At 38.9% G+C, this 27,873-nt stretch overlaps 1 protein-coding gene and 1 non-coding gene across 2 annotated transcripts in view; both read left to right on the forward strand.

Moving 5' to 3' along the window:
* Positions 1-27,873, forward strand: part of LOC126267834 (centromere-associated protein E-like) — a 536,568-nt gene that overhangs the window by 161,186 nt on the left and 347,509 nt on the right. Inside the window, exon 8 of the mRNA XM_049973138.1 lies at positions 6,195-6,242. Within this exon, the coding sequence (XP_049829095.1) occupies positions 6,195-6,242 (48 nt within the window). The remainder of the gene's footprint in view (positions 1-6,194; positions 6,243-27,873) is intronic.
* On the forward strand, positions 27,364-27,438 carry Trnas-cga (transfer RNA serine (anticodon CGA)). The gene has a single exon. It is a non-coding gene; the product is annotated as a tRNA-Ser (tRNA).

The following is a 27,873-nucleotide window of genomic DNA, read 5'->3' on the forward strand; positions in this document are numbered from 1 at the left end:
TTGCGAAAGCTCAAAATTTTGTGTGTGTGTGTTTGTGTGTTATTTTATTGTGCCTGTCTACCGGCGCTTTCCCGCTTGGTAAGTCTTGGAATCTTTGTTTTTAAATCTTTGTTTTTAATATATATCCTCTGTATAGAATGATACGTGGAAAAATAAAACAAATAAAACAGTCACTACAATGATGAAAATTATGTGGCAAAGAATTAGAAATAAAAAATTATGTTTAAACCATTTAATTGCATAAAAATGGTTAGCAAAGTCTTTGGATTTAGAAATAATAAAATTTCATGGTTCTTGATGAGATTCAAACCAAGACCTTCAACATGTCAAGTTAACACACTGACCATTGCATGAAAGTACAACACTAAGTGACATAATTATACTTCAGACTTTGATCACCGAATCGCGGTGATGAATTTCAGCCTTCAAAAACTCGGTTTTGCTCAGTGTTGTGTGAAGCTAATCTAATGTAAGCTGATCTCTGTGATTATGATAACTGCATATCTGACACTGAATCGTGTCTTGTGTGGAAGTATCCAGTAGTGTTTAGTTAGTGCTGGGTTTGAAACGTGCATATTTCATTACATTGTGTTACATTAAATTAATACTTGTTCCAGAGATCATAAAAATGACATTTTGTAATGATGTGGAATGTGTCAGTTTAACTTAAGTTTTCATCACACATTTTTTTAACAGTTATTACTTCATATCTAAGAAAATCATCTGTTGAGTAGAAGGAGTAGTCATTCAAAAATTCTTTTGTTTTTAAATTTTGGTTGGCTGTCTGTCAGACCTTTAATGCTATTTGGCAAATGACAAAAGATTTTTGTGGCAGCATAATTCTGTGCCAAAGTCAGATTTACCCCAGAGTAGTGATTATTATCCTTTCTTCTAATGTAGTCATGTCACTGTTATTTTGTGACTGGGATGGGTTATTAATAAGAAATTGCATAAGTGAATATATGCATTGTGAAGGAACTGTGAATACCCCAAGTTCCTTAAATAAACATATGCAAGGTGATCTTGGATGGGTTCCAGCTATTATTTTCTTAATGATGAATTACCCCAAAATATGATGCCATATCAAATCAGTGAATAAAAACAGGCATAGGAGGCTAATTTGCTGATACGTTTATCACCAAAATTTGTAATAACACTAATAGCATAAGTGTCTGAACCTAACCACTTCAGCACATCATCAATGTGTTTCTTCCAATTCAGTTTCTTATCAATACACTTCCCCGGAAATTTTGAATATCCTGCCTTAGCAAGACATCAGTTCAAAGTCTGTATCTAACTATGGTGTCAGGCAATTTGTTGTACAGAATTGTATATACTGTGTTTTCTCAAAATTTAGTGAGACTCCATTCACAGAGAATCCGTTAATAATTTTGTGGAAGGCATTATTTAAAATTTCCATTGCTAAATCTCATTTGTTGAGTGCGATTAATATACTTGTATCATTGGCAAAAAGAACTAGCTTGCAACCTTCATGAATTTAGAGAGGCATGTCATTAATATCATATCTTAAGAACAATAAGGAACCCAAGACTGAACCCTGTGAAACACAATTCTTGATACCCCCATTCAGAGCACTCTGCTGATTTTTACAGATTATCGGTAAAGTTAATTTCAACCTTCTGAATACTCCCAGTGAAATATGAATTAAACCATTTGTGCAGGATACCTAAGCTTATGTAGTAGAATTTCATTATTTGCACAGTCAAAAACCTTTGAAAAATCACAAAATATCCCAGTGCGTGACGTTCAGTTATTCAGAGCATTTAATATTTGATCAGTGAAGGCATATATATAACTTTCTTTGAAAAGCCTTTTTGAAAACCAAATTCACATTTTGTTAGTTCTTCTTCTTCTTTCGAGTGGGCCAGCTAAGGACCACAATATTCAGCTTTTCAGCATGGGAAAGGACTTGATGTTTGCCCAGTAATCCCGCATTCTCTGGCTATGTTTCTCCTTTCTCTCCTTTGTCCGAAGGGCGCCAGTCTTTTTACAGGGTGATCTGTCGTGAAACCTCTTTTCTTTTAGTATCCTTCTGAGAAGTGCTCGGTTCCTAATGTCACTTTTAGTTATGTTCAGTTCCTCAATGTCTTCCTTGACTTCTATCAGCCATGGTTAGTACTTCATTTTTACAAATATGTGAAGCTGCTCTTGAATACTTAATTTTTTCAAGAATTTTGGATACAGCTGTCAGAAGTGAGATTGGGCAGTAGTTGTTAGTGTCAGACCTATGCCCTTCTTTATGCAATTGTTTAACAATAACATGTTTCAGTCCAATTGTTTAACAATAACATATTTCAGTCTATCTGGAAAATGCTCTGTTTCAGCAAGCTACTACATATGTGACTGAGAATCCTACTTATCTGTTGGCAACAAGACTTTAGTAATCTGATGGGAATGCCATCAATTCCATAAAAGATTTTACTTTTGAGTGAAATTATTATTTTCCTAATTTCAGTAGGAGGTTTCAATTTTATCAAATTGTGTAGGTTCTGCCTCTTCCATATACAGCCAGGTATTTTCTACTGAATAATTGGATCCTATTTTCTCTACAGCACTTAGAAATGATTATTCAAATATTTTCTACTTCTGACTTTTTGCTAACAAACTTTTCAGTGAATTTGATAGAAGTACAGTCTTCCTATGCTCTCAGTTGCTCTGTTTCTCTTTTCACAATATTCCAAATTGTTTTAATTTTATCATCAGAGGTGCTAATCTCAGACATAATGCACATATTTCTGGACTTTTTAATAACTTTTCTCATTACGGAGCAGTAGTGTTTATAATGTTTGACTGTTTCTGGGTCATTACTTCTTGTAGCTATAAGATACATTTCCCTTTTCTGTTTACAAGAATTTTTATCTGTTTAGTAAGCCATGGCATTTTAGACAGTTTCTTACTTTTAGATGGTTTCTTACAATTATATTTCACTGTTTTCTTAGCCACAAAGGTATCGCAAAATAGTTTAAAGTTTAAATAAGCATAAGGTTCTCTGTACACATCACTCCATTCTAACCGTTGCAAGCTTTCCCTAAAATTTGCAGTTGGAGGACTGTTTTGCATTTCTGTATGGAGCTATGTTATATACTGTAAGTAGCTGTGCATCACGACCAGACTGACCATTTGTAACAGGAGAAGTTTTTATTTGATTTAATTTATCTTGGTGTACAAAAACATTATCTGTCAGTGTACTGTGCACAAGTATAGTCAGTGTACTGCTTTCCTGTAGTGCTCTAGTAGGAAAATCAATAACTGATGTCAAATTGAAAGAACCAAGTAATACTTCAAGGTCAAGCTTTCTGTCAGACTCCTTCAGAAAATCTACGTTGAAATCTCCACAAAGAGTAGTTTGCTTCCTTCTGTCTCACAGATAGCACAACAAAGAAGCCAAGTTTCTAAAAACAACCGAAAAGAAAATTTCGCAGTTGGACCCTGTACACAGCTATAATTATAAAAGTACCATCATCGTTTAGTTGAAGCTCACATGCACAAGCTTCTGTCTGTTGCTCTACACAAAATTTTTTAGTTCCTAAATTTTTCACACTAAGATAAATTTTAACATGTATGGGAACTTCTTCTCTCTCCATCGCATCCTTACTTGCATGTGCTGAATGCTTATATCCAGCCATGTTTATGTTTTCTATACCTGTGCCTATATGGTGTTCAGTCAAGCATAGTACATCTATTTCATCCGCAGTTTCTAAACTTCTAAACAAACAAAAAGGTCATCTACTTTGTTTTTTAATCCCCTGATATTGTGATGCAATATACTAATACTATTTTTCACTGTTCTTTTATGAGAATCTTGTGACATCCTAACATTATTTTTCACTGTACTTTTATGACAACCTTGTGATATTTTAATGTTTCTAGTACCTGCCTGTCTGAGCTTTTCAATAAGCTTAATTTCATTCAATTTTGAGTCATTGGATACTTATGTTAGCCTAAAAAAGAGGTACTTTCCCTGAGTCTGAGGGCCCCCCCTTTAAAGATTTTGCTATCACCCCAGCCAATTTACCTTTCCCCTTCCTATTGAGATTCTTATGTGTGTATGTTGGTTGTGGTATGGTTTCCATGTATGATGAAATACGAAATAAAATTGCCAAATCCCTGATTCGTGATCCAAACACATCAAGAACGAATGCCAGGCAAAGAATTGGAAGTAAACTGACCAGTTGTTGTGGTAGTTTGGGAGCAGCGAACGATTCGGGCGGGCATGGTGCTGAGCACTCTGATCAGAGGAAACCAGCACCACCTTATGAAGTGCCAAACAATTTTAACCAGACTATAGTTTATATATTTTCATAATATTAACTATCTATTGCAGAATTTAATATGCTTTTAAGATATTCGAATAATCGAACAACTGTAACGTATGAAATATTGTAACAAAGCAACTCCTGAACTCTAAACAAAACCCGGATTTTCAGTTGGCCACAGTTTTTATTCAGCTGTAGAGTGAAGCTTTGTTGAGTAAATCTCATATTATTTAAGTTTTTCTTTCATTTTCATATTGGATGTGTTGTTGAGAGTGTCAATAAGACTTAATGTATGGCAGTGTGATTCTGTTTGGAAAAAGCTTGTAGTCCTTGAATGAAAAATGAAGTACTGTCTTGGAGATAAAACTGATTGACTTACGTTCTTTTTCTTTTCGGCAAATCACACTAGGATTTCTACAGCCCGTTACCGGTTTCAGGATGCCAGTGGTCATCTTGAGCCTAAAACGAAATGCCTTCGAAACAGCTTGCAAGAACAGGATGTGCCTTTGACGATAACCACTGGCTGATCAATAGTGGCAACAGCTTTATGAAATGAAATGACCATATGATTATTGTGACGAAAGGAAAAAGTAAATAAAAGATGATAAAACTGGAGCAATAAATATACGATATTAATTAATTACCGTAGTTTCAGAAAACAAACAGTGTTAAAGGTATGTTCATGCAGTAAATTGCGTTGAGAAAAAAGGGTACTGCACCAAGGCATTGTTGCACCAACATTAAGCAAGGCCATGGTTTTTTTCTGTATTCTCCATAGCCTGTCAAATAGAAAACATAAGTCGGCATGTATTTGTAGCTCATCACATTTTTTCTGCAAGACTAAATATATCGCATTGTGATGCGGATCGAAAAATATGTTTTGCTTCGCGGAGGCAATCCATTTCTGACTTCGTTGATCAGTTTCTTTAAGATCGGCTCGGACCGCATAACAGCTATGAAGTAAATGAGTGTAGTAGTTTATTCCAAGGATCTAATTTCAGATAACCTAAGAACTAACAACGCTTGCCGTAACTGTCAAAATTTGAAACAACTATTGTATATTATCCAGAAAGAAAATGGAAAATGCCGTTGTAGCGGAAGTGTTATTAATAGCTTAGGCTCGGCGTCTGGAGTGACGTCTTTGTCACGGCTTTTACCTGGTTGCCTGCGTCTGAGAGCGACTTCAACCACGCGTTCTTTTGTGTCTGTACGATTCTTGCGCAAAACGAGTCAGGCAATTCGCTTACATGAATAGTACCAAAGCTTGTTTTTTGTGTCAGAAATTGCACCCCAAACTTATTCTTACACCGTGTGTAAAAAAGGAAATGTTGAAATTGGTTGCTGATGAATTAAACGGTAGTGTTGCGGTTATCAGCAACGCGGATCTGGTAAGAATCTATACATAAGTGTGCATTTATTCCTTTCGTAGCCGGTATGAATAATTCCCGTATTCGATTTTTTTCTGACGCTGTACTTTTTTGCAGACATACGGTAGCCGATTCAGATTTTGAAACCTGCGTCTATTTTGAACTGGACGCACATTGGCAGTATTTTCAGACAATTAATTGTCAAATGCTTGCCCAGTTGTGCAAATTCTGTTTAGCAAACTGTTATTGTTGTCAGTCGATAGTGTCACATAATTCCTCCATACATGTTAAAATGTGAGTGCCGAGTTCTTATTCGCCGTTTGTGTGTGTGTGGCTTTCGTACACTTGGTACAACTCTGCAATTTGCATAGCGGCTGCTTTTCGTGGGCACGTCATTAGTTATTAAAAATCATATGAAGAGCACTGTATGTCAGCCTTTTATAGCAAAGATTTTTGATTTGTTGCTTAACAATACATATTTTGTCACGCATATTGTTGCAGTTTTCAGAAAAACATGCGGTATAAATTGTGGAATGTTCTTTCATTTCAGACGGAAGGACATTGCATCTGCAACAACCAGACGTCTCCGGAAATGACGGTAAATATTTGTTACGCGAAAACTTAATTCTTGGCTGTCCTTTAAGAAACGAGTACTTATGAAATAGAATATTAAACACACACAAGAAAGATTACCGAGGGAATTCCTTTTATAACAAATTTACTAAGTATCAGTGGGCTGTTTGCCACTTGCCTGCTTTCAGCCATGACACCATCGAAGTGGTGGGCGTTAATGACTCGTCGAAATCCAGTCTGTGTAAAAATTTGAACTTTAACGGTTACGGAAACTAATATAATGACACGAATTCACTGGTTCTGCCGACTCACAACCATACTGTCACGTTTCAACACAATATAATGAACTACTGTCTGAAAGAAGCGGCATAATTATTCAGTCAGATCTTTGTAAGATTTCGAAGCTGTGGAAAGATTGGAAACTTGTTCTGAATGTTCAGAAATGTAAAATTGTGCACTTCACAAAACGAGAAAAACATATTATCCAACAAGTATAATATCAATGAGTCACTGTTGGGAAAAGTCAACTCATATAAATACCTGGGTGTAACACAATGTTGGGGTATGAAGTGGAATATTCAGATAGGCCCAATTGTGGATAAAGCAGGTGCTACACTACAATTTAATGGTGGAATGCTGTGGAAGTGCAATTTGCTTACAAATCACTCGTGCGACTGGTTCCAGAATATTGCTCATGTGTGTGGCATCCACATAAAATAGGACTAATGGGGATATTGAATGTATACAGAGCAGGGCAGCACACATGGTCACAGGTTTGTTTGATATGTGGGAAACTGTCATAGATATGCTGGAGGAAGAGAATTGGAAGACTCTTGAAGATAGACATAAATTATCCTGAGAAAGTCTCTTAACAAGGTTTCAAGAATTGACTTATGATGACTAGGGATATAATGCAACCCCCCATGTATCACTCACATAAGGATAGTGAGGTTGAGATTATATTAACTATAGCATACACAGAGGTATTCAGACAATCATTCTTTCCATGCTCTGTATGTGAATGGACTGGGAAGAAACTCTAATAGTCAGCACAGTGGGATGTATCCTTTGCCATGCACGTCATGATAGTTCGCAGAGTATAACTGTAGATACAGAACATAGACCATAGCAGATCTGCCTGGCACTACCAGTATAAAGATTTTGTATTCCCATTTATTGCTTTCACCAACTCAACGAAACTACCACCTGTCAATCTAATATTGACCTTGAACTACATTGGAGGGGGGGGGGGGGGGGGAGGAAGAGGCTGACCTCCAGTATTGGCAATTTCAACCAACCTGTGTTGGTCATTCTTTATAGTGCCTCTGTTTGACATTAATTCTTTCCAGTGGTACTGTAGGGGATAATAGTTTCTACCACTTCCAGTGTGACAAATTACGTGATGTACAGTTACACAATTCTCTGACCATTCTTCTTCCATGAGTAGACCCTGTGACTAAATTCGCAATAAACACCATTGATCGGATAACGCTCAAAATAAAGAGTAATCTGATTGTGGTAAGACTTATGGACTACAGAATCCCCCAAGCTGAAATGAAAATTTCCTATTTCATTTGTGTCACTGCAGCTACTTCCATAATATTAATGGCCCTATGCCAATATTACTAGATACTACAAATTGTTGTGGTTTTTGCCCTTGAGGGCTATCGGAATCAGAGAGTGTTAACAGTTGTGGTACCCAGAATGAGGAAATTGTTACACAGGGTACTACTGCAACAGCCTACATGCTTTCCAAGTTACAGGATTTATTTAATATTTTTCACCTAGTGGCCTACAATGAGTTTAATTTAATATTCTGGCTCTTATTCATTTTCTTTTTGGTTCAACGTGATTTTCATCAACTTTCTGTGTCTAACACTGTCCATTATGAATCTCCTTTATGGATAGATTGCATTTTCCGTGTATCCTACAAATAGATCAAAGTCTGTTACCTGATTTATTTATGGCTGAGCCTGTGTGATCATTCAATTTCATATCGCCATAGATTGTTACATCCAGATGTTTGTATGAATTTACTGATTCCAATTTTGACTTAGTGATATTGCAGTCATACATTATTGAAGTTTGTGAGGTGCACAGTTTCACATTTCTGAATCTCTAAAGCAAGTTGCCAATTGTTTATCTCTCGAAATCTTATCAAGATCTGACTGAATATTGGGCAGACTCCCTTGCCATTCTAGTGCTTCATTATTGTACCATTTATGTCTATTAATGACTCATCAAGATAATATTTTGCATCTTCACTGAAAAAAAAAATAGTAAAAAATTTCGTTCTTGCACCAAATGATCACATGTTCACTAACATGCATTTGAGTGGTACTGGGTGAAATGTATTTGAGAAGTGAAGAAATACTTCATCCATCTGTCTTCATCTTGGGTAATCAGAATCAGGATGTCATGTGTGACAGACATAATTTGGCTTTCACATGACAAATTTTCGGTATCCATGCTGGGTGGCGTAACAGATGATTGTCAGTGATATTTGATGGTAGTTTTTTTTTAATCCTTTCTTCCTTTCTGCTACCTTTCTTGTAGAGTGTGTGAATGAGCTTTCTTCCAATTACATAGCACAGTATATTTTTAGAGGGATCTGTGGCATATTGTGAATAAAAGAAGGGCTGTCACAAATTCTGTTTAGCTCTGATATGAATTCAATCCTGCCCTGGGATCTCATTCAGTTGTGGCAGTGTTGATTGTTCATCAACACCACTGATACTACTATTTATATCCATTATCTTTACAGTGATACAAGAATTAAACTTCAGTAGTACTCCTGTATCTTTCTTTACAAAGGAAAGTTTGAAAATGGAGTTTCACAGGTTTGGTTTTGCTTTTGCTTTGTCATCCTCAGTATCATTTCATGCGTCATCTATGAGTGACTGGGCACTTGACTTTCTTGCCAGTAATAACATTTTCATATGACCAGAATTTCTGTGGGTTTTGCTAGAGTTTTTTTCAGTAAGATTCTGCTACAGTAGTCAATGACAGCTTTGTGCATTGGCCTTTGCACAAGAGAAACACCTCTTTGTTGAGACCTGTGCTTTCTTGTACAGGTACTGTGCAGAAGTTCTGTTTCTTTAGAGAGACTGTGCCAGAGAGGCTCCGTTCCACCATGAACTGTTCTACTACCTTACACCTATCCAATATGTGCTCAACAATGTAAAAAAAAAGATAGATTTTCACTTACCATAAAGAAGAAATGTTAAGTTACATATAATTACAGACAAGCTTAATTAAAAGACACTTACATAGAGTTCAGGCCACAACTTTCACCAGCAAAGGAGAATCACACATCATTCATACACGGAAGCAAGCACACCTCATGTAGACATGAATGCCAACTCTGGCAGCTTGGACTAGAATGCAACTATCACTTGGGACGCAAGCAGCAATCTGGAAGGAATGAAGAAGGGAAGGGATAGTAATGTAAGGGTTGGGGGACAGATAAATGCTGTCAGGTGGAGTAAGCAGAAACTATAATGCCAACAGACGCAACATCAGGAGGTTGTGGGGCAGGGAGGTGGCAAAAAAGGGAGAGAAGCAGGGAAAGATGAGTAGGTGCATTGGCAGAGGGCGGCAAACAGAGAGGCTGGGAGACAAGAACGGGGAGGAGTTTATAGGGCAGAGGCTATGGGAACAGTATGTTATAATAGGTTGCACTCCGTCTTCAGGCCACAAGTGGCCCATTGGGACCATCAGACCACCGTGTCATCCTCTGATGAGGATGCGGATAGGAGGGGCATGTGGTCAGCACACCGCTCTCCCGGTCGTTATGGTGGTTTTCTTTGACCCGAGCTGCTACTATTCGGCCGAGTAGCTTCTCAATTGGCATCATGAGGCTGAGTGTACCCCGAAAAATGGCAACAACGCATGGTGGCTGGATGGGCACCCATCCAAGTGCCGGCCACGCCCGTCAGTGCTTAACTTCAGTGATCCTACGGGAACCGGTGTATCCACTGTGGCAAATCTGTTGCCTTATTATAGGTTGAGGCTGGGATAATTATGGGAGTGGAGAATGTGTTGCAAGGATAACTCCCATCTGTGGAGCTGTGGAGTTCAGAGGGGAGGTTCCAGATGATTTGGGTGGTGAAGCAGGCATTGAAATCAAGCATTTTATGTTCAGTTGCATATTGTGCCGCAGGGTGGTATACTTTGCTCTTGGCCGTAGTTTGGCAGTGACCATTCACCTGGTGGACAGTTGGTGGGTAGTCATACCAATATAAAAAGTTGTGCAATGATTGCAGCAGAGCTGGAAAATGACAGGGCTGCTTTCACAGGTAGCCTGGCTGCTGATGGATAGGATGAACCTGTGACAGGGCTAGAATACAAATTGCTGAGTGGGTGGATTGGGCAGGTCTTGCACCTGATTCTTCCATTGGAATATGATCCTTGTGGCAAAGTGTTGGGATTTGTAGTGACATAGGGATGGGCTAGAATGTTGTGGAGGTTGCGTGGACAACAGAACTCCAGTTTAGGAGGGGTGGAAAGGATCTCAGGTAGGGTGTCCTGTGTTTCAGGGCATGTTGATAGGTAATCAAAACTTGTGTAAAGGATGTGGTTCAGTTGTTCCAGTCCGGGGTGGTACTGGGTGACAAAGGGGGCACTCCTTTGTGGCCAGTTCTTGGGGGTCTTGGGAGGATTGTGGTGTAAGGGGAAATGGCATGGGAGATATGTTTCCGGACTAAGTCTGGGATACAGTGCCTGTTTGTGAAGGCCTTCTTCTGATTCCTGCATTGGAAGTGCTTCTGTGCTGCCAATCGCTTCAACCAAAATCAACGTAATTCCAACATTGAACCCTGCCTTTTCCACTTCATACCATCATCTAATTGTGATCCTCTCCCTCTTCTACCTAGCCACCCGCTGGTCACCTTCAAGGAATTCCTTACCTTCAACTTAGCCTCACTATTCTTCCCCAAGTCCCTTCCACAGAACACCAACCTTTCAGAAGAAGAAAGAATAGCTATACACAACCTCAAGCAAGTCCTGACCTACTCATCCTACCTGCTGACAAAGGTTCCACCACTTTTGTTCTGAATCACAGTGAGTTCATGGCAGAATACCTCTGCCAATTATTGTGACTCCTCCACCTATTCACTCTATCAGAGTGATCCCATCTCAGAATTCCAACCTGCTTAGGTCCTTCCCAGAACCTCTAACCTGAATTCATTTCTCTACTCACACCTATGAAATTCTGCACATCCACCTTCTACATGCTCCCAAAAATGCACAAACACAACAATCCTAGATACCCGGTTGTGGCTGGTTATTGTGTCCCCAATGAAAGAATTTTGGCCCTCATTGACCAACACCTCCAACCAATTGTCCGTAATCAAGCCTCACATGTCAAAGACACCATCCACTTCCTTTACTGTTTCTCCACCATACCTACCCCATTACCTTGTCAATCCCTTAGTCACTGTTGATGCCATGTCCATATACACCAACATCCCTCATGCCCCTGGTTGTAGTGCTATTGAACACTACCTTTCCCAACACCCTTCAGCCTCCAAACCCACTAGGATCATTCCATGTTAACTCTCCTAGGGGTCCCCACTTTACCCTCTCTAATACTGAGGAAATTTTTACAGTGATGTACATACAGAACTTACATGAAGCACCCCAAATTACAGCTCCATAAGTAGTATGGTTGGGCCACTGGCTACCCTTTTGTAAAGGTTAGTTTTTTGACATTGCTTCTTAAAGGAGTAAATCATCAATTTTGTTTTACCATTACTCAGTATCTAACAGACTTGCCATACTGAAACTTAGTGATCCTGTACAACTTTTGGGTACAATAGCTTAGTTGTAGAACTGAAAGTCAAATTATAGTAAATTCATCATAAATATGCTTTCAAAGTGGGTCATACATCTTGTCATAACAGATCTTGACTATACTTTATTGTCTTGTATCCACTGAAAGAATAACTTTCTGGCACTGATGCTATACACACCTGCAGCCTGCCAGCATGTCAAAAAGCTCTGCAAGTGGCACCTGGATTGCTCAAATAACAACTAAGTTATCTAAGTTTAAAGTCTACTAAAAAAATTTAATTAGTCAATTTTGGCCCATTTTTCAACAGGTGGTATCTCCAAAAGCATCACTCAGATCTGATTTTTATTGATGCCATTGAAAAGAGCTCACAATTTGATCAGGAGAAGTTGTTTTTATTTTTGAGACAGACAAGTTTAGTGACAACAGTGGAGTTTAAAAACATACTTCAGCAATGATTCTGAAGCACACTGTTGTGTAGTGAATGTTTGGATTTAATGTGTGCTTTTTTAAATGATGCAAAGTCTGTTGTCGTTAACACACAAATGCGTTTTTCTGCAAGTACAAATTATTTCAAGGTGTCTGACTTTTAGAAATGTTTATCTGGTCATTTAAATATTTTTCTGTTCTGTACCCAAATGTCATAAGAAAGTTTCCACTGTCCATGACTGCTTAATTTTTTTCAGTTGGAAATATACATAACTTTTACATTATCAAATATTGATAGAAAAGCCAATTGGAAGTAAAAACTGAATTGTAGTTTACTGGATTTCAGTGCCTTGTAGCATGGCCTTGCAGATAATTCTGGATGTCATCTGAAAACATATACATATCAACAAGGCTTAAAACATATCAAAGAATTTTAAGTAGAACAACAAGATTTACTAAACCAAAGAAGTGAAATATGTCTTACTGAAAATGCACAAATATGTTTCATCACAAAGCAGTACTTTTGGACAAGTATGAATTTCTACAAAGATTCTGTTGTAACCCTCTTTGAGGGGGAAACAAATCTGTAAAATTGTTAATATAGAAACAGTAAAACAACTGGAAGCTACAACAGAGAGCAGTGTGAAATCTGGCCAGTTCTGTCCAACATGTAGAAGAATATTTTCAGCAAGAAAAGCAGAAAAATCTCAGTCGTCTTCATCCCAGTCAAAAGATAAACCAGAGTTAAACCAGCAGAATCAGTTGATGCAACTCCTTTTGATGTCTCCCTTCTGAAATTTCAGAGGGTAGCAACAAGTGATGCCAAAGGTTTCACAAAACGAAAAATAAGCAAAACTCAAGAAGCAATTGTGAATAACATTGCTGCTGCTGAAGGCTATGACCCAAAAGGTTTTCAAACACCCAGTACAAGCAAGGTATGTCCTGATTGTGAATACTATAAGCAGCTGATTAAAGAATTGAAAGAAAAGTTGCACTTGTCAAGGCAACCTCAAAAATTGCGAATTGTGACATTAGTACCTCAAAGCTGGACTATAAAAGAGAGAATGCTAGAGTAGGCATTTCATAAAGAACGATAAAAGCAGCTAGGAATTTAAAGTCAGGAAATGGTGTATTAGCTGTGCCAAAGAACAAATGTGGCAAGGACCGATTTCAGATGAAATAAAAGTAAGAATGGTAACCTTTCTTCATAATGAAGAATTTAGCCAAATTTTGCCAGGTAAAAAGGAATGTGTATCAATTAGAATAAAGGGAAAGAAAATTTTGATGCAAAAATACCTTCTGAGAATAATATCAAACACTGGCAAATCCAGGATGGGTGAAAAGGAAAGTTGCTACTCACCATATGGTGGAGATGCTGAGTTGCAGATAGGCTCAACAAAAAGACTCTTACATGTGTGTGTGTGTGTGTGTGTGCTGAAAGCTTTAATTTTAAGAGTCTTTTTGTTGTGCTTATCTGCAACTCAGCATCTCCACTATATGATGGTGAGTAGCAACTTGTGAATAATTTGAAAGAAATGTCTGCAGCCTATCGACTTCTTCATGGGCTTGGAATGGGATTTTTCAATTTTTTTTTATTGACCAAAATGTAAAATTGATGCTTGGAAGCTGTCCAATTAAAGAAGATTGCTAGAACAATATTTGATTTGGAATCCAAAGACTGCGTGCTCCATCGGGGTGAAATCTGTCTGGGGAAGGAACTTCTGCACCAGTTTTTAGAAAGAACTTTGAAGACAGTGAACCAGATGATACTGTCGAGTTCAAACAGTGGTTGCACATTGATAGACACACATTAAAAACCAAGCATATGACCACTGGGGATTTTATTGAAGATCTGATTTCGAAAATTGACAAACTTTCCACTCACCATTATATTGCAAAACAACAAAGCAAACACTCAAAGGGCATAAAAGAAAGCATGAAGCCAACTGAACTAATCATATTAATGGATTTTGCTGAAAATTATTCATTCATTGTCCACAATGGAGCTCAAGGTTTTCATTGGCATAACAGCCAAACAACTTTACACCCACTTGTTGTGTGTTTCAGAAATAACTTGGACATCAACAGCATCAGGCAACAGCCTGAAATGTGATGCAATCACTGTACATGCTTTCTTAATGAAGTTAATAGATCACACATTTACTGCTTTGGTGATGGGCAGCAACACAGTACAACTTGAAAAATTTTCTGAAGCTTTACCAGCATCAAAATGACTGGAATCTCAGCCATGGAAAATCTCCCTGTGATGGATTTGGAGGAACTTTAATGTGTCTGGCAGTAAGAGCAGGCCTTCAAAGGCCAACTGAGGTCAAGATTTTGATAACAACTGATTTGTTTAAATACTGTACAAATAATATCTGTGGAATCCAATTTGTTTTTGTTTCAAAAGAAGAAATTCATGTATCAAAAACTGAGCAGGAAGAACAATTTTAAAATGGCCGCACAGTATCAAGAACAAGAGACAATCACCACTTTGTGCCATTAAATTAAAAGCAAGTTTGTATTAGAAGAGTATCCAGTGATATAAATTGTTTTGTGGTAATTTTTGACCAGAGTCAAACAGTAGTTTCTTACAGAAATATTGCAGCCTTACAACCAGGCCGATACATTACCTGTATTTATGATGGAAAATGGTGGATTTGTAATGTCTCTGAAGTTTCACATGAAGAAAATGATGCCTTAGTCAGTTTCATGCACCCCAGTGTACCTGCACATTTATTCTATTGGTGAGTAAGGCAGGATGTTTGTTGGATTCCAGACCAACACATTATTTCTGTAATTCCAGCTCCAACAGCAGCAAGAATGGGCCAACATTATATCTTGCTAGAGCCAACTGTAACTGCTATTAGTAATACATTTCAGCAACTGAATTAATGAGAACAGAAGTATTGTGATTTAGGAACCATAAAGAGTAAGACTGGTAGTGGTTAAGCTACCATGGACCAACACAAGATTGTGCATTGTGTATTTTTAATGTAATGAAAATGTAAGTTTGTTTGTTCTTAAATGCAACATCTCAAAATAAAAACAACTTTTTCTGATCCAACCAGATATGTTCTTTTCAGTGGTGCTCAGAAAAATCAGATTTAAGGAATCCCTTTTGAGGTATGACCTCCTGAAAGTGAGCCAGAATTGACTAATTAAATTTTTGAGTAGATGTTGAACTTAGAAAATTTAGTTATTATTTGAGCAGCCTAGATGCCACTTGCAGACATTTTTGACATGCTTACAGGCTGCAGATGACTAAAGAATCAGCTTCAGAAATTTATTTTTTCAGTAGATACAAGCCAATAAGCTATAGTCAAAATTCATTACGACATTTATGAGGCACTTTGATAGCATATTATGATGAATTAACCATAATTTGACTTTTCATTCTACAACCAAGCTATTATACCCAAAAATTTAAACAGAGTCATAAAGTTTTAGCATGGCAGGTCTGTTAGATACTGAGCACTGGTAAAACAAAGTTGATGATTTATTCATTTAAGTTATAATGCCAAAAAACTAGCCTTTACAAAAAGGTGGCTAGTATCGCAACCATATGGAGCTGTAATTTGGCAGTGCTTTGTTTAAGCCCTATACATACATCCTGTAAAAATTTAATCAAACCTGAAGATGGTCGAGTGGGGAGCTTACCTAAATTCAAACCACTTGAAATGGAATGACCCGTTACTTCAGTCCTCATACACCTTACTAATTTTATCTTAACCCACAACTTTGAAAGGATTGTAAACAAACAAATCCATGGCACAGCCATGGGCACCTGCCATGGCACCCTCCTATGCCAACCTGTTTTTGAGCCATCTAGAGAAGTCCTTCCTAGCCTCCCAAAACACCAAACCCTTAATCTGGTTCATGTTCATTGATGATATCTTAATGATTGGACTCAGGGCCAAGATACCTCATTGTCCTTTCTTCACAACCTCAACACCTTCTCTCCCATCCACTTCACCTGGTCCTCCTCAAACCAGAGTGCCACCTTCCTAGATGTAGACCACCTCCTTTCTGATGGATCCATCCACACCTCCATCCACATTAAACCTACCAACCATCAACAGTACCTGCATTTCAACAGCTGCCATCCCTTTCATACTAACAAAATCCCTATCATACATCCTGGCCGCTGGGGGATGGCATATTTACAGTGACAGAAGTTCCCTTGCTCAGTATTTTGAGGGACTTCACAAAGAGGCACTATATCCCAGACCTAGTCCACAAACAGATCCCCCATGTTATTTCCTTTCACACCCCCAATTCTCCCACCACTCCCAACACCCAGTTGCAAAGGAGGTCCCCCTTCGTCACCCAGTACCATCCCAAACTGGAACTAGTTAACCACATCCTTAAGCAGGGGTTTGATTACCTACCATCATGCCATGAGATGAGGGACATACTACCTGAGATCCTTCCTACCTTTCCCCTTGCCCACCCAACCTCCGCAACATTCTAATCCATTCCTATGCCACTCCCAATCCCAACCCCCTGCCACAAGGGTCATATTTCTGTGAAAGACCAAAGTGCAGGACCTGCCCAATCCACCCACCGAGGACTTTCTATTCTGGCTCTGTCACAGGTTTATCCTACCCGTTCAAGGGCCAGGCTGTCTGTGACAGCAGCCCTGTCATTTATCAGCTCTGCTGCAATCATTGCACAGCATTTTATGTTGGTATGACTACCAACCAGCTGTCCACCAATATGAATGGCCACCACCAAACTGGCCAAGAGCAGAGTAGATCACCCTGTGGCACAACACACAGCTGAGCATAACAAGCTAGATTTCAATGGCTGCTTCACTACCATAGCCATATGGATCCTTCCCTCCACCACTGCACAAATGGTAACTATACTTGCAACACATTCTCTGCTCCTATAATTATCCTTGCCTCAACATCAGGTAACATACCGTCCCCACATCGTCCACTCAACAGTTTCCACCCCCCAGTGTCCTATCATCATCTTTCCATTTTCATCTGCAAACCTCTGTTTGCCATCCTCTGCCAATGCATCTGCCCATCTTTCCCTGCTCTTCTCATTTTTTGCTCCTTTTTTACCCATTTCTCTGCCCGACAACCTCCTGACGCTGTGCCTGTTGTCATTCTAGTCCCTGCACACACCTCCAGACTGCGTTTGTCTCTCCTCCCATCAGTACACTACTACCCCTTCCCTTCCCCGCCCTCTCCAGATTGCTGCTTTCATCCCAGATGATACATGCATTGTGGCCTGAGCTGCCAAAAGTTTGCGGTCATGTTTGCATGAGGTGTGTTTGCCTGTGCGTGTGGATGGTGTGTGTTTCTCTTTTGCTGATGAAGACTGGGCCTGGAAGCTTTATGTAAGTATCTTTTAATTGTGCATATCTGATGCAACTTAACATGTCTTCTTTACAGTAATTAGCAATCTGTCTTTATCATTTATTTCAGTGTGAAAGTTGAACACAACTATATATGGTTGCCATTGGTGTTCTTGTCCTATTTAGGCATTTAAGTCTCCTAGTGCAATTTTGATGTCATATTGTGGTAATGTGGAGCATATCTGGCCTAATGTTTCATAGAATTTGCCCTCAGTTGTGTCATGGAAACTTTCTGAGATGTTTCTATATGTACCCCTGATTCTGATATAGGATATCTCTTCACTGACGTATTTTCGTGTCATCAAATTGAGCATTATTTTATTATGTAGTGGAAATACTGTCCCAAATACATGATGACCAAGTTTGATTACACTGTATATGGCTGTACAGTTTTTGTTCTGTGTATGCCTTGTCCAGGCCATTTCTCTCCTGCAGGATTGTAATATCCACCTTGTACTCTGTTAGTTCATCATCAAGTATCTTTGTCTGTTGTGCAGCGTGTAGTGTTTGTGGTGTTCTTACATACCATGTTCCTATATGTAGTCCTTTATATGTAGGATTGTTTCATTTTCCATGACATCCATTCCAATACGAGGCAGGGTGTGATTGTGTAGGAACCCTCTAATTTTTTACAATGTTGAATGATTAGTCCAATGATTAACTCTTCCACTATATCCAGGCTTGGGACCGGATGCAATTTTATCTTCCTTCCAGGCGTGGCTCATCAACTTCGCCACAGCTAGAAACATGCAAATTGACAGTGCATCATTTCCCTGTAGAGACATAACATAAAGTAACATAGACCTCACTGGTTGGGCTAACTATTAACCAAAAAGACCATGCACTATTATTATTATTATTATTATTATTATTATTATTATTATTAATAATTTATTATTTATGTTTTATGTCCTTCATTGCACCACTCTAGCCAACTTTATACAAAGAATTTTTCATTTTCCTGTCAGCCCAGTACTTCTTGATTATCTCACATCTCATCCTCCTTTCTTCATCAGAAATCACCCTTCTTATTGTCTGTTTGTTGATTCTCACTTGCAGTCTGGTTTGTTTGTTTGTGAGTTTCCTGATTTTGTCAGTTTTGTTTCTTAGGTCTTCCAATGTAATCTGTAGCTCATTCATATCTTCCTTGATTTCTGTAATCCACTTAATGTTGCACTTACTATTTCACAATTTTTCTATTATTCTCCTGATGATCCTGAACTCTGGTGTTCTAATTAGATGTCCAAAAAGTGAAATGCGTTTTTTCCTGATTGTGCTCATTACCAGTTCTATTTCCTTGTAGACTGTTTCATTTGTAGGTAGTCTTCAGCGTCCATCTTTCTGGTACGATTTGTTGATGCACATTCTGATGATTCGTGTCTCTATTTTCAGTATTTTGTCTATTTGTGCAGTGTTAGTTGTTTTGAAGATGGTTTCACTTGTGTGTGTTATATCTGGTTGAGTGGCTGTTTTGTAGTGTTTTAATTTTGTTGCTATTGACAGGCTCTTTGTGTTGGCCATGTTGGCTTTTCATTGAGGTTCTATGTTATAATTTCTCCCAGATATTTAAATTTATCTACAATTTTGATTTCTAGGTTTCCTATGGAAATGTTGTTTATGAGTGGTGGGTCAGTCAAGATGATGACGGTTTATCAAAGTATATTCCAAGACCAACTTTCTGTGCTATTTCCTGTAGTGAGATAACTTGTTGTTTGGTTTCCTGAATACTGTTGGACAAGAGAGCAAGGTCATCAGCAAATCCTAGACAATTTAAACTTAAGTTGTCTTCGGGTATTCCAGTTTGGATGTTCTTTGGGTTAGACTTGTACCATTCCCTCATATGTTAATAGAGGAAAAACATAAAAAAGGCAGCAACAGATGTTAGGACAGTGAGAGGGGCTGATATTGGATTAGACCATTCTCTTGTGCTTGTAAAGATGAAACAATCATTATCAAAACAACCAAGTATGAGCAACAGTGGCAAAAGAACATGAAGAGTAGATGTGAGTAGGCTAAAAGAAGAGGAAGCGAATAAGCAGTTTAAGATTAAGCTCAGAAGTAGTTTCACGAATTAGAGAATGAAAGCAACAAGAAAGAAGGTGAAAATACGGATACAGTGTGGAACAAGATAACTATTGCTATAAAGAAGAATGCGCAGGAACTTTTAGGAGATAACAATAATAGCAATATCAGGCACAAACCATGGTTCAGTGAAACATGTACGAAAGCAGTTCAGGTCAGGAAGACAGCTGGCAATGATAAGCAAAGACAAATATGAAAACTCAATAAAATTCAGGACAGCCATGAGATAAGTGGTGAGAACACTCAGGCAACAGAAAAGATCATTCACAAATGAACATATAGAGAAGGCAGAGGAGGACTTCAGCCATAATGTTAGTAAACAGTTTTACAGGACAATGAGAAATTATAAAAATGAGAACAGGGCTAAGCCTGTGATAATGAAGGATGAGAATTGAAAACCGTTCACTGCAAATGAAACGAATCTAGAGAACTGGAGAAGATACTTCAAAGAACTGCGGAACGACACCAGTAGACAACTAAGACAATGAAAACAGGCCAGAAAACAACCAGAATGTACAACCATTTGTCAAAGAACAAACTCTGATGGAAGTGAAGGAGGCAATAAAAATACTGAAAAATGAGATGGCCCCAGGCATAGACATGGTATCAACAGAGCTAATCAAAGAAGGGGAGACAAGACATATGAATGGCTAGCCCAATTGATAAAAGAGGTGAGGAGGCAAGAAGTAATGCTGGAGGAATGGAAAACTGCTGCTGTATGTTTCATATACGAGAAGGGAAACAAAATGTTGTCACAGAACTATAGAAGAATATCACTGCTATGCATGTGCTATAAAATAATGTCAAGAATCATACTGAAGAGGCTCAGCACATGCACTGAAGAAACATTAGGCACAGCACAAGTGAGGTTCAGAAAGGGTAAGTCAACAGGGGAGCAGATATTCACACTAAAACAAATGCTAGATAAGTCAAGATACCTTCTGTATGTATAAAGACTTCAACAAAGCATATGGCAGCATAGTGAGAGAAGAGATGTGGAGGATAATCACAGAGTGTGAGATGCTGGACAAGCTGATAAAACTAATAAAATGTGTGTGATGGAATCAAAGTGTAGAGTGAAGGTACATGGGGAGCTCTCAGAAATATTTAAGGTAGAAACAGGAGTAAAATAGGGAGATAATACCACCAACCCTGTTCAATTTGGCACTCAACAACATCGTGAGTAGAGTAACACAATAATGTGCATGAGTCACCATAGGGAAAAAGGATAAATGTTCTGGCTTTCGTGGTTTATATTGTGGTGATCCGGAGAAAATAGTTCTAAGTATAAATGGAAATGAAACAAAGTTCCTGCTAATCGGAAGCAGATCTCCGTTAGGACCAAACCATCTGACAATCAGGAAATGAACAACATAGAAGACAGATGCATTCACATACCTTGGTGTCAACATCAACCAACAAAACCTTCTATAACAGGAAATCATAAAGAGAATTCAAGCGAATATGTCTAGGAACTATACATAACATCATAAGATCTAAGCTGCTGTTCAGGCAGGCAAAAATCTGAATGTATCAGACCATCATCAAACCAGTAATGTGCTATGCTAGCAAGACATGAGCCCTGACAAAAAAGCTCATCACTTTTGAAAATAAAGTACTGAGAAAAATATACAGACCAGTGAAAAAAAAAGAATAATGGAGAATAAGGAAAAACATAGAACTCAAGACGATTATGCTCATTACCTGACATTGTAGCATGTGAAAACTAAAAGTCTCAGGTTGGTACTGACCTGTGAAGAGGGGAGACCCTGGTAATAAAGGCAGTGTGGAGAAGGTGAAGGAATGAGACCACTAGGATGACCAAGAACGAGATGAAACGATAATACCATGGGAGACATGCATATAATGGGTTTGTGATATGAAGATACAGCTGACAGGAAGGTGTTGAATGCTGGAATGAGTGAGGCCAAGGACCGGCAGTGGATTGTGTGGGCAGTATAAGAAGAAGAAGAAGCAATCTATCTTTTCCGATGTTGTTGATGTTCTTATCTGGGGTTTTGTACGTGGTCAACTATTTCTATAAACCTGAACCACAGTTCCTCGGCTTACTCATGCTCAGAGCTGAGGGTTTAAGTTCTTCTTTTGGATAAAACGCTATTTCATTTTAGTTGCCATTGGTACTTTGGTAATCAGTTTTGCACATTTCAGCTGATATAAGGAGACCTACAATTTAATGTGGATTCGTAACTACAATGCAGCTCAGTATTTTTCACATTAACAGACATTGTCAGAGGTGAAAGAATTGATAATCAGTGAATAGGCATGGCAACATCAAGCCTTTTAAGAGTTAATTGTAAAACATATATTTTCCAAAGGGCCGTAATGTTTACAAAAATTAAAACAAAATGAAAATACTGTATTTCTTAACACTTTTGATATAGAGGTCTAATATATATTTTTACGAGAGAAATTCATGACCTCGAGTTGACATGGCCTGTATAATTTGAGATGAACTCACCCTGCTGTAACTAGTGCTTGATATCTTGAGTATTGATACTGGGCAGGAGTTGACATCTGAGCTGGTCTCTCACATGTTTTGTCGGGACAGGTATAGTTATCTTGCTGGCCATGGTAATATGTCAACATCACCCAGACAACTCTTAGAGATGTCTATAATCTGTGGATGAGCATTATCCTGTTAAAAAATGGTGCCACGATACTGTTGCTTGTGAGTTAGCACATGAGGATGCAGGATGTATGTGATGTACCATTGTGCCATCAGAGATTCCTCAATCACTACCAGCCATAACCTAAAGTCACACCCAATGGCTCCCCATATCATGATGCCAGTAGTAACATCACGTGAGCGTCTTCAGAACATTGGATGAAAAGGACCTCTCCCCAGGCCAGTACAGCACTCACCTACAATTGTCACCTGGGGTAGTGCAAAACCATGATTCAGTGCTGAGCGCAATGCTATGCCATTCATCAGCTTTCTACGCTTCCAGGTCACAGTTCCAAATGCAGTCATTTGTGTTGTGGTCTTAAAGGCAGCACACAAATGAGACATTAATATCCTATTCTGACTGCCACTAGTTTCTGACCAATGTAGTGTTGGGCCTCTTCATGTCCTTCACAGTGATCACTCAATATCCAATGCTGTTCACGAGCTTTATGTTTTCTACTAGACCTGCTAACAACACTAAAATGAATGACACTAATACTTGTCACAGATAAATGCAGCTGTAATCATTTACATACCTGCCAGTGGCATATATGTGTAGTAAGTGTCATTGATATCTGACTATGTCTTTGATTGCTTTGCTTTTTTGTATGGTTATACATATACTGGCTAATGACTGAGCCTGATATGCTGGTATTGGAAAGAAAGGTCACTAGTATGTCTTGCATTGTTGGATGTAACAAAATTTTACATGGTGCCAGCACATTATCAGTGCTTCAAGTGTTATTAATTTGAATCAGCTGTGCTGATGCCTGTGACCACTGTGCTATGGCGTACTTCTGCAATGTGACTTCTGTGTACACACTTATAACGTTTGTTCTCATAACATGGATATTCTTGTTAGGGATGTGAGGAAAACCAGTCCGGGCAACTTGAAAACATTGTATACCACAATGAATGACATCCTGTACCCCGGGATTGTGGGTGACTGGAGCCATATGGAACTTGTTTACCACTTTAAGCGTCTGTTGCAGAAACACGTTGCACTGTATCAATGTATCACTCTGATCACAAGTGTAATGTCAAAATCTGCTAAAAAGTGTGTTTCGCTACTTGCAATATTTCAGATGGACATGCAGTTTGAGGTACTTCAGCCAGGCAGGGAACAGACTGGATCGGGGGACACCTCATTATCTGAGGCTAAGTGAATCCCTACATACATGTTAAACTTTCTGCATGTGATTTACTAAATTACACATAAATTTACATTTTACACTCACCCCTGAAAATCTGCAGTCCAAGGTGCATTACTTCAAAAAATATATTACTTGAATGGTTGTTAAGTATTTTAGTTTTGCTGCCACATTCTCTTTGTTGGAAAAATGATTAGATAATAAAGAGAATGTTGCAGACAACAGTAAAACAGACTGCTTGGACAGTGGGACTACATTTTGAACCAAGTAATATAACCAAGGATTAGTAGATAACAAAAAGACCCATTGGCGATCCAGACATTTGATGTCACTTGCTTGAAAGTGTGATGCGAGGCTTTTGTGATACACCTGCCAGTCTCATTGAGCCTCATTGTATGGCTGTATTGCCTTTGAATACTACATTGTTGAAATAGTTAAGTGTTTAACCAGTTCCTGATGCTGGTTCAGATGTTGCTGCCAGAGATCAAGAAATTTAACATTTATGATAATGCTTAGTGAACCAAAACTGTCATATCCTTATTGCCATTGTTGTACCCTTATTTTAGGGCCAGCAACAATTACTGATCACAAACTTCTGCAACAAAAGACGAAAATTGCCTGTTAGTTCACCAAACCAAACTATAATTGTTTTTGATGGAAAATATAAGCTGGTGTTCCATAATGGATTAATATGCAGTAGTTTATTTGTGAGACTGATATAAATCCAAGTACTGCTGATTTGTTATATATGTCTATTGCAAATAAAAGCTACTTTATATCATGGCAGTGGTGGAAGCTATATGCTCATAGGCTAAAGCACTATGCAACACTAGTTTAAACTGGTCTAGTTAAACAGTAGTGGCCGTTTTAGTTCACTTGTTGACATGAAGTTGGTTAATAACAACTGAGTCATACATTGCCTGCTACAGAAGTTCACGTGTCTGGTCTGCAATATGAATCTTCCACTTTCATATCTGGCACAGTAACTAAACATTTGCCTTTGTATACAATGTCCTCCTCAGATTTATCCTAAGCTTCACTTTTTGTTGGTTGCTTTCATCTTCTTTCTTTTTTTCCATTGATGGATCTGCTTCTGAGTCTTCTTTTTGATTTTATAAACATTACCTTTCCTCTTGTGCAAATTGATTGTAATGTTCTTCTGTAGGGCTCGTGATTTTCCTGTACTGCTGCCTCACACTCAGTGTCAAGCTGCATGTTGCTTCAGTTCGTAGTGTTTCATTTCCTGACATCTCCACTGCATGTTGCTTCAGTTAGTAGTGTTTCATTTCCTGACATCTCCACTGCATTCTTTATCACTTCCTGTTGAGTCTTGATGTTGTCCAGAGTCCAGCTTTTGTTGTTGCTAACTGTTTCCTAAAATAATAAGAAACTACCAGTAATAACACAATATAAAATACAGATTTTAGTTAATACCGAAATATATATTAAGATTAAGCGATACATTAACTACTTATATATTATGCAACAGAAAGCAGGTAACCCAGGTCAACAGAAACATATTTAGTCGTGAAGAGAATCGATTTTTGAAAGTATAATGAAATTGAAGGGGAAGGAAGAGGGGTAATGGAAAACGACTGGTGGGGTTTAGCAAAAGGGTGGAGCGGGAAGTTGCCCAGAACCCTGGGTCAGGGGAGGCTTACCGGGTGGGATGAGAAGGGAGGACTGATTGTTGGAGACTGCAATTGATTAGATTTGAAACCCTGAGAACTTAAAGATTGAAGACAGGGTAATGCACAAGACAGAGATTACTGCCAAAACATCGTGCATGAGTTAATAAAAGTAAAAAGCTAAGTACATTGTATGTGATAGAGATGAGAGTCGGGGCTGGGAAAAATAGTCAGGTCAGAAAATGAAGAGTATACCAAACTAAAAGGTAGTGAAGAAAAGATTAGTTACAGCGAATAAATGCTGAGTTGGAAGAAATTAATGTTAATTAAAGCCAGGTGGGTGGTGAGAACCAAGGACATGTTGTAGCGCCAGTTCCCACCTGTGGTGTTCTGAGAAACTGGTATCTGGGGGAATAATCCAAATGGGGGGTTGTGGCACTGAGGTCATGACTGTCATGTTGTAGAGCCCATTCTGCAACATGATATTGCATGTTGACAGTATACACCCTCTGCCTTTGCCCATTCATCCTAACTGAAAACTTGGTGGTAGTCATGCTAATGTGAAGGGCTAAACAGTGTTTGCATGGCACTTGGTGTATGACATGTCACTTCAGAGGTGGCTTCCCTTTCATAGTACATGTATTGCCAGTTGCAGGGCTGATATAGGTCTTGGTAGGAGGGTTTGTAGGGAAATTATTACAGCAGGGATGGTCAGCAGAGATATGAGGCATAGGGTAGGGAGATGAGTGTAGAAGGAGCATAGGGTCTTATAAGGATATTGTGGATACTGGGAGGGTGACAAAAAGCTGTTCTACACGTTGTGGACAAAATGTCGAACAGAATGGACCTTACGTTAAGGCGTGATTTTAGGAAATAGTTGCCTTGTCGAAGTAGCTGATTAATATATTCTAGGCTAGTATAATACCAAATGGGAAGTGACATACTCCCAAGATTTTTTTTCTTTTTTTTGGGGTGGGAGGGTGGGGTGGGGTGGGGGGGGGGGGGGGGGGAGCAATACCAGCATTGGATGTGATGGCCCAGAAAATCTGCTTTTGAACTAGACTGGTGGAGTAATTACATCCATTGAAGGTTGAGGTGATAATAATGGTTTACTGCTGTGAAGAGTCTGAAACTGAACAAATAAGTTTTCCTTGAATGTTGAGGCTATGTGGGAAGGAACATTTGATAGGGAAAGAATGGCAACTGTCAAAATGTAAGTGCTATTGTTTGTTAGTAGGTTTAATGTGAACAGAATTGTGTTGCTGACCTTCACAGAGGATGAGATCAAAATCGAGGAAATTGGCATGGGATTCAGATAGTATTGTGTGAAATTTAATTGGGAGAATGTATTTAGTGATCCAAAGAATTTTATTGGGTTAGACTCACCATGATGAGATGCCATCAGTGTTTCTAAACCAAACCAGGAGCTAAAGGTAGAACCACCTGTGAAACAACCTCATCTCATACACCAGCTGGTAGGTAAACACTGTTCAGCCTTTTACATCGACATGACTGGCGCCAAGTTATTGGTTAGGATGAGTGGGCACAGCTAGAGGGTGTAAACTAGTATGTTCTACAACTTGACAGCTGTGTCATCAGTGCCTGTTTCACCACATGTGCCATGTGGATTCTTTCCCCAGACACACGTTTCTCAGAAATTCACAGTGGCTACGCCGCAACAACAATTATGATCACAACAGCTACGAAAAGAAACTTTAATATCTGTATACACTTACGTTAAATGTTTTGTAATGCCAATATGGCCTAATAATGAGAGATCACCTCAAAACATGTCGCTAAATAAACAATTCAGCTTCACCATATTTTGTGACTGGTAATGGTATCTGAAAACCTTTTCATGCAATAATTGTGAAAAGAGTATGGATAAACCAGAATGAGATTTTCACTCTGCAGCGGAGTGTGCGCTGATATGAAACTTCCTGTAAAGTTTGGAAGGTAGGAGACGGATACTGGCAGAAGTAAAGCTGTGAGTACCGGACGTGAGTCGTGCTTCGGTAGCTCAGTTGGTAGAGCACTTGCCCGCGAAAGGCAAAGGTCCCGAGTTCGAGTCTCGGTCGGGCACACAGTTTTAATCTGCCAGGAAGTTTCATATCAGCGCACACTCCGCTGCAGAGTGAAAATCTCATTCTGGAAACATCCCCCAGGCTGTGGCTAAGCCATGTCTCCGCAATATCCTTTCTTTCAGGAGTGCTAGTTCTGCAAGTTTCGCAGAAGAGCTTCTGTAAAGTTTGGAAGGTAGGAGACGGATACTGGCAGAAGTAAAGCTGTGAGTACCGGACGTGAGTCGTGCTTCGGTAGCTCAGTTGGTAGAGCACTTGCCCGCGAAAGGCAAAGTCCCGAGTTCGAGTCTCGGTCGGGCACACAGTTTTAATCTGCCAGGAAGTTTCATATCAGCGCACACTCCGCTGCAGAGTGAAAATCTCATTCTGGAAACATCCCCCAGGCTGTGGCTAAGCCATGTCTCCGCAACATCCTTTCTTTCAGGAGTGCTAGTTCT

The sequence above is a fragment of the Schistocerca gregaria genome, chromosome 4, assembly GCF_023897955.1.
Source record: "Schistocerca gregaria isolate iqSchGreg1 chromosome 4, iqSchGreg1.2, whole genome shotgun sequence".
NCBI lineage: Eukaryota > Metazoa > Arthropoda > Insecta > Orthoptera > Acrididae > Schistocerca > Schistocerca gregaria.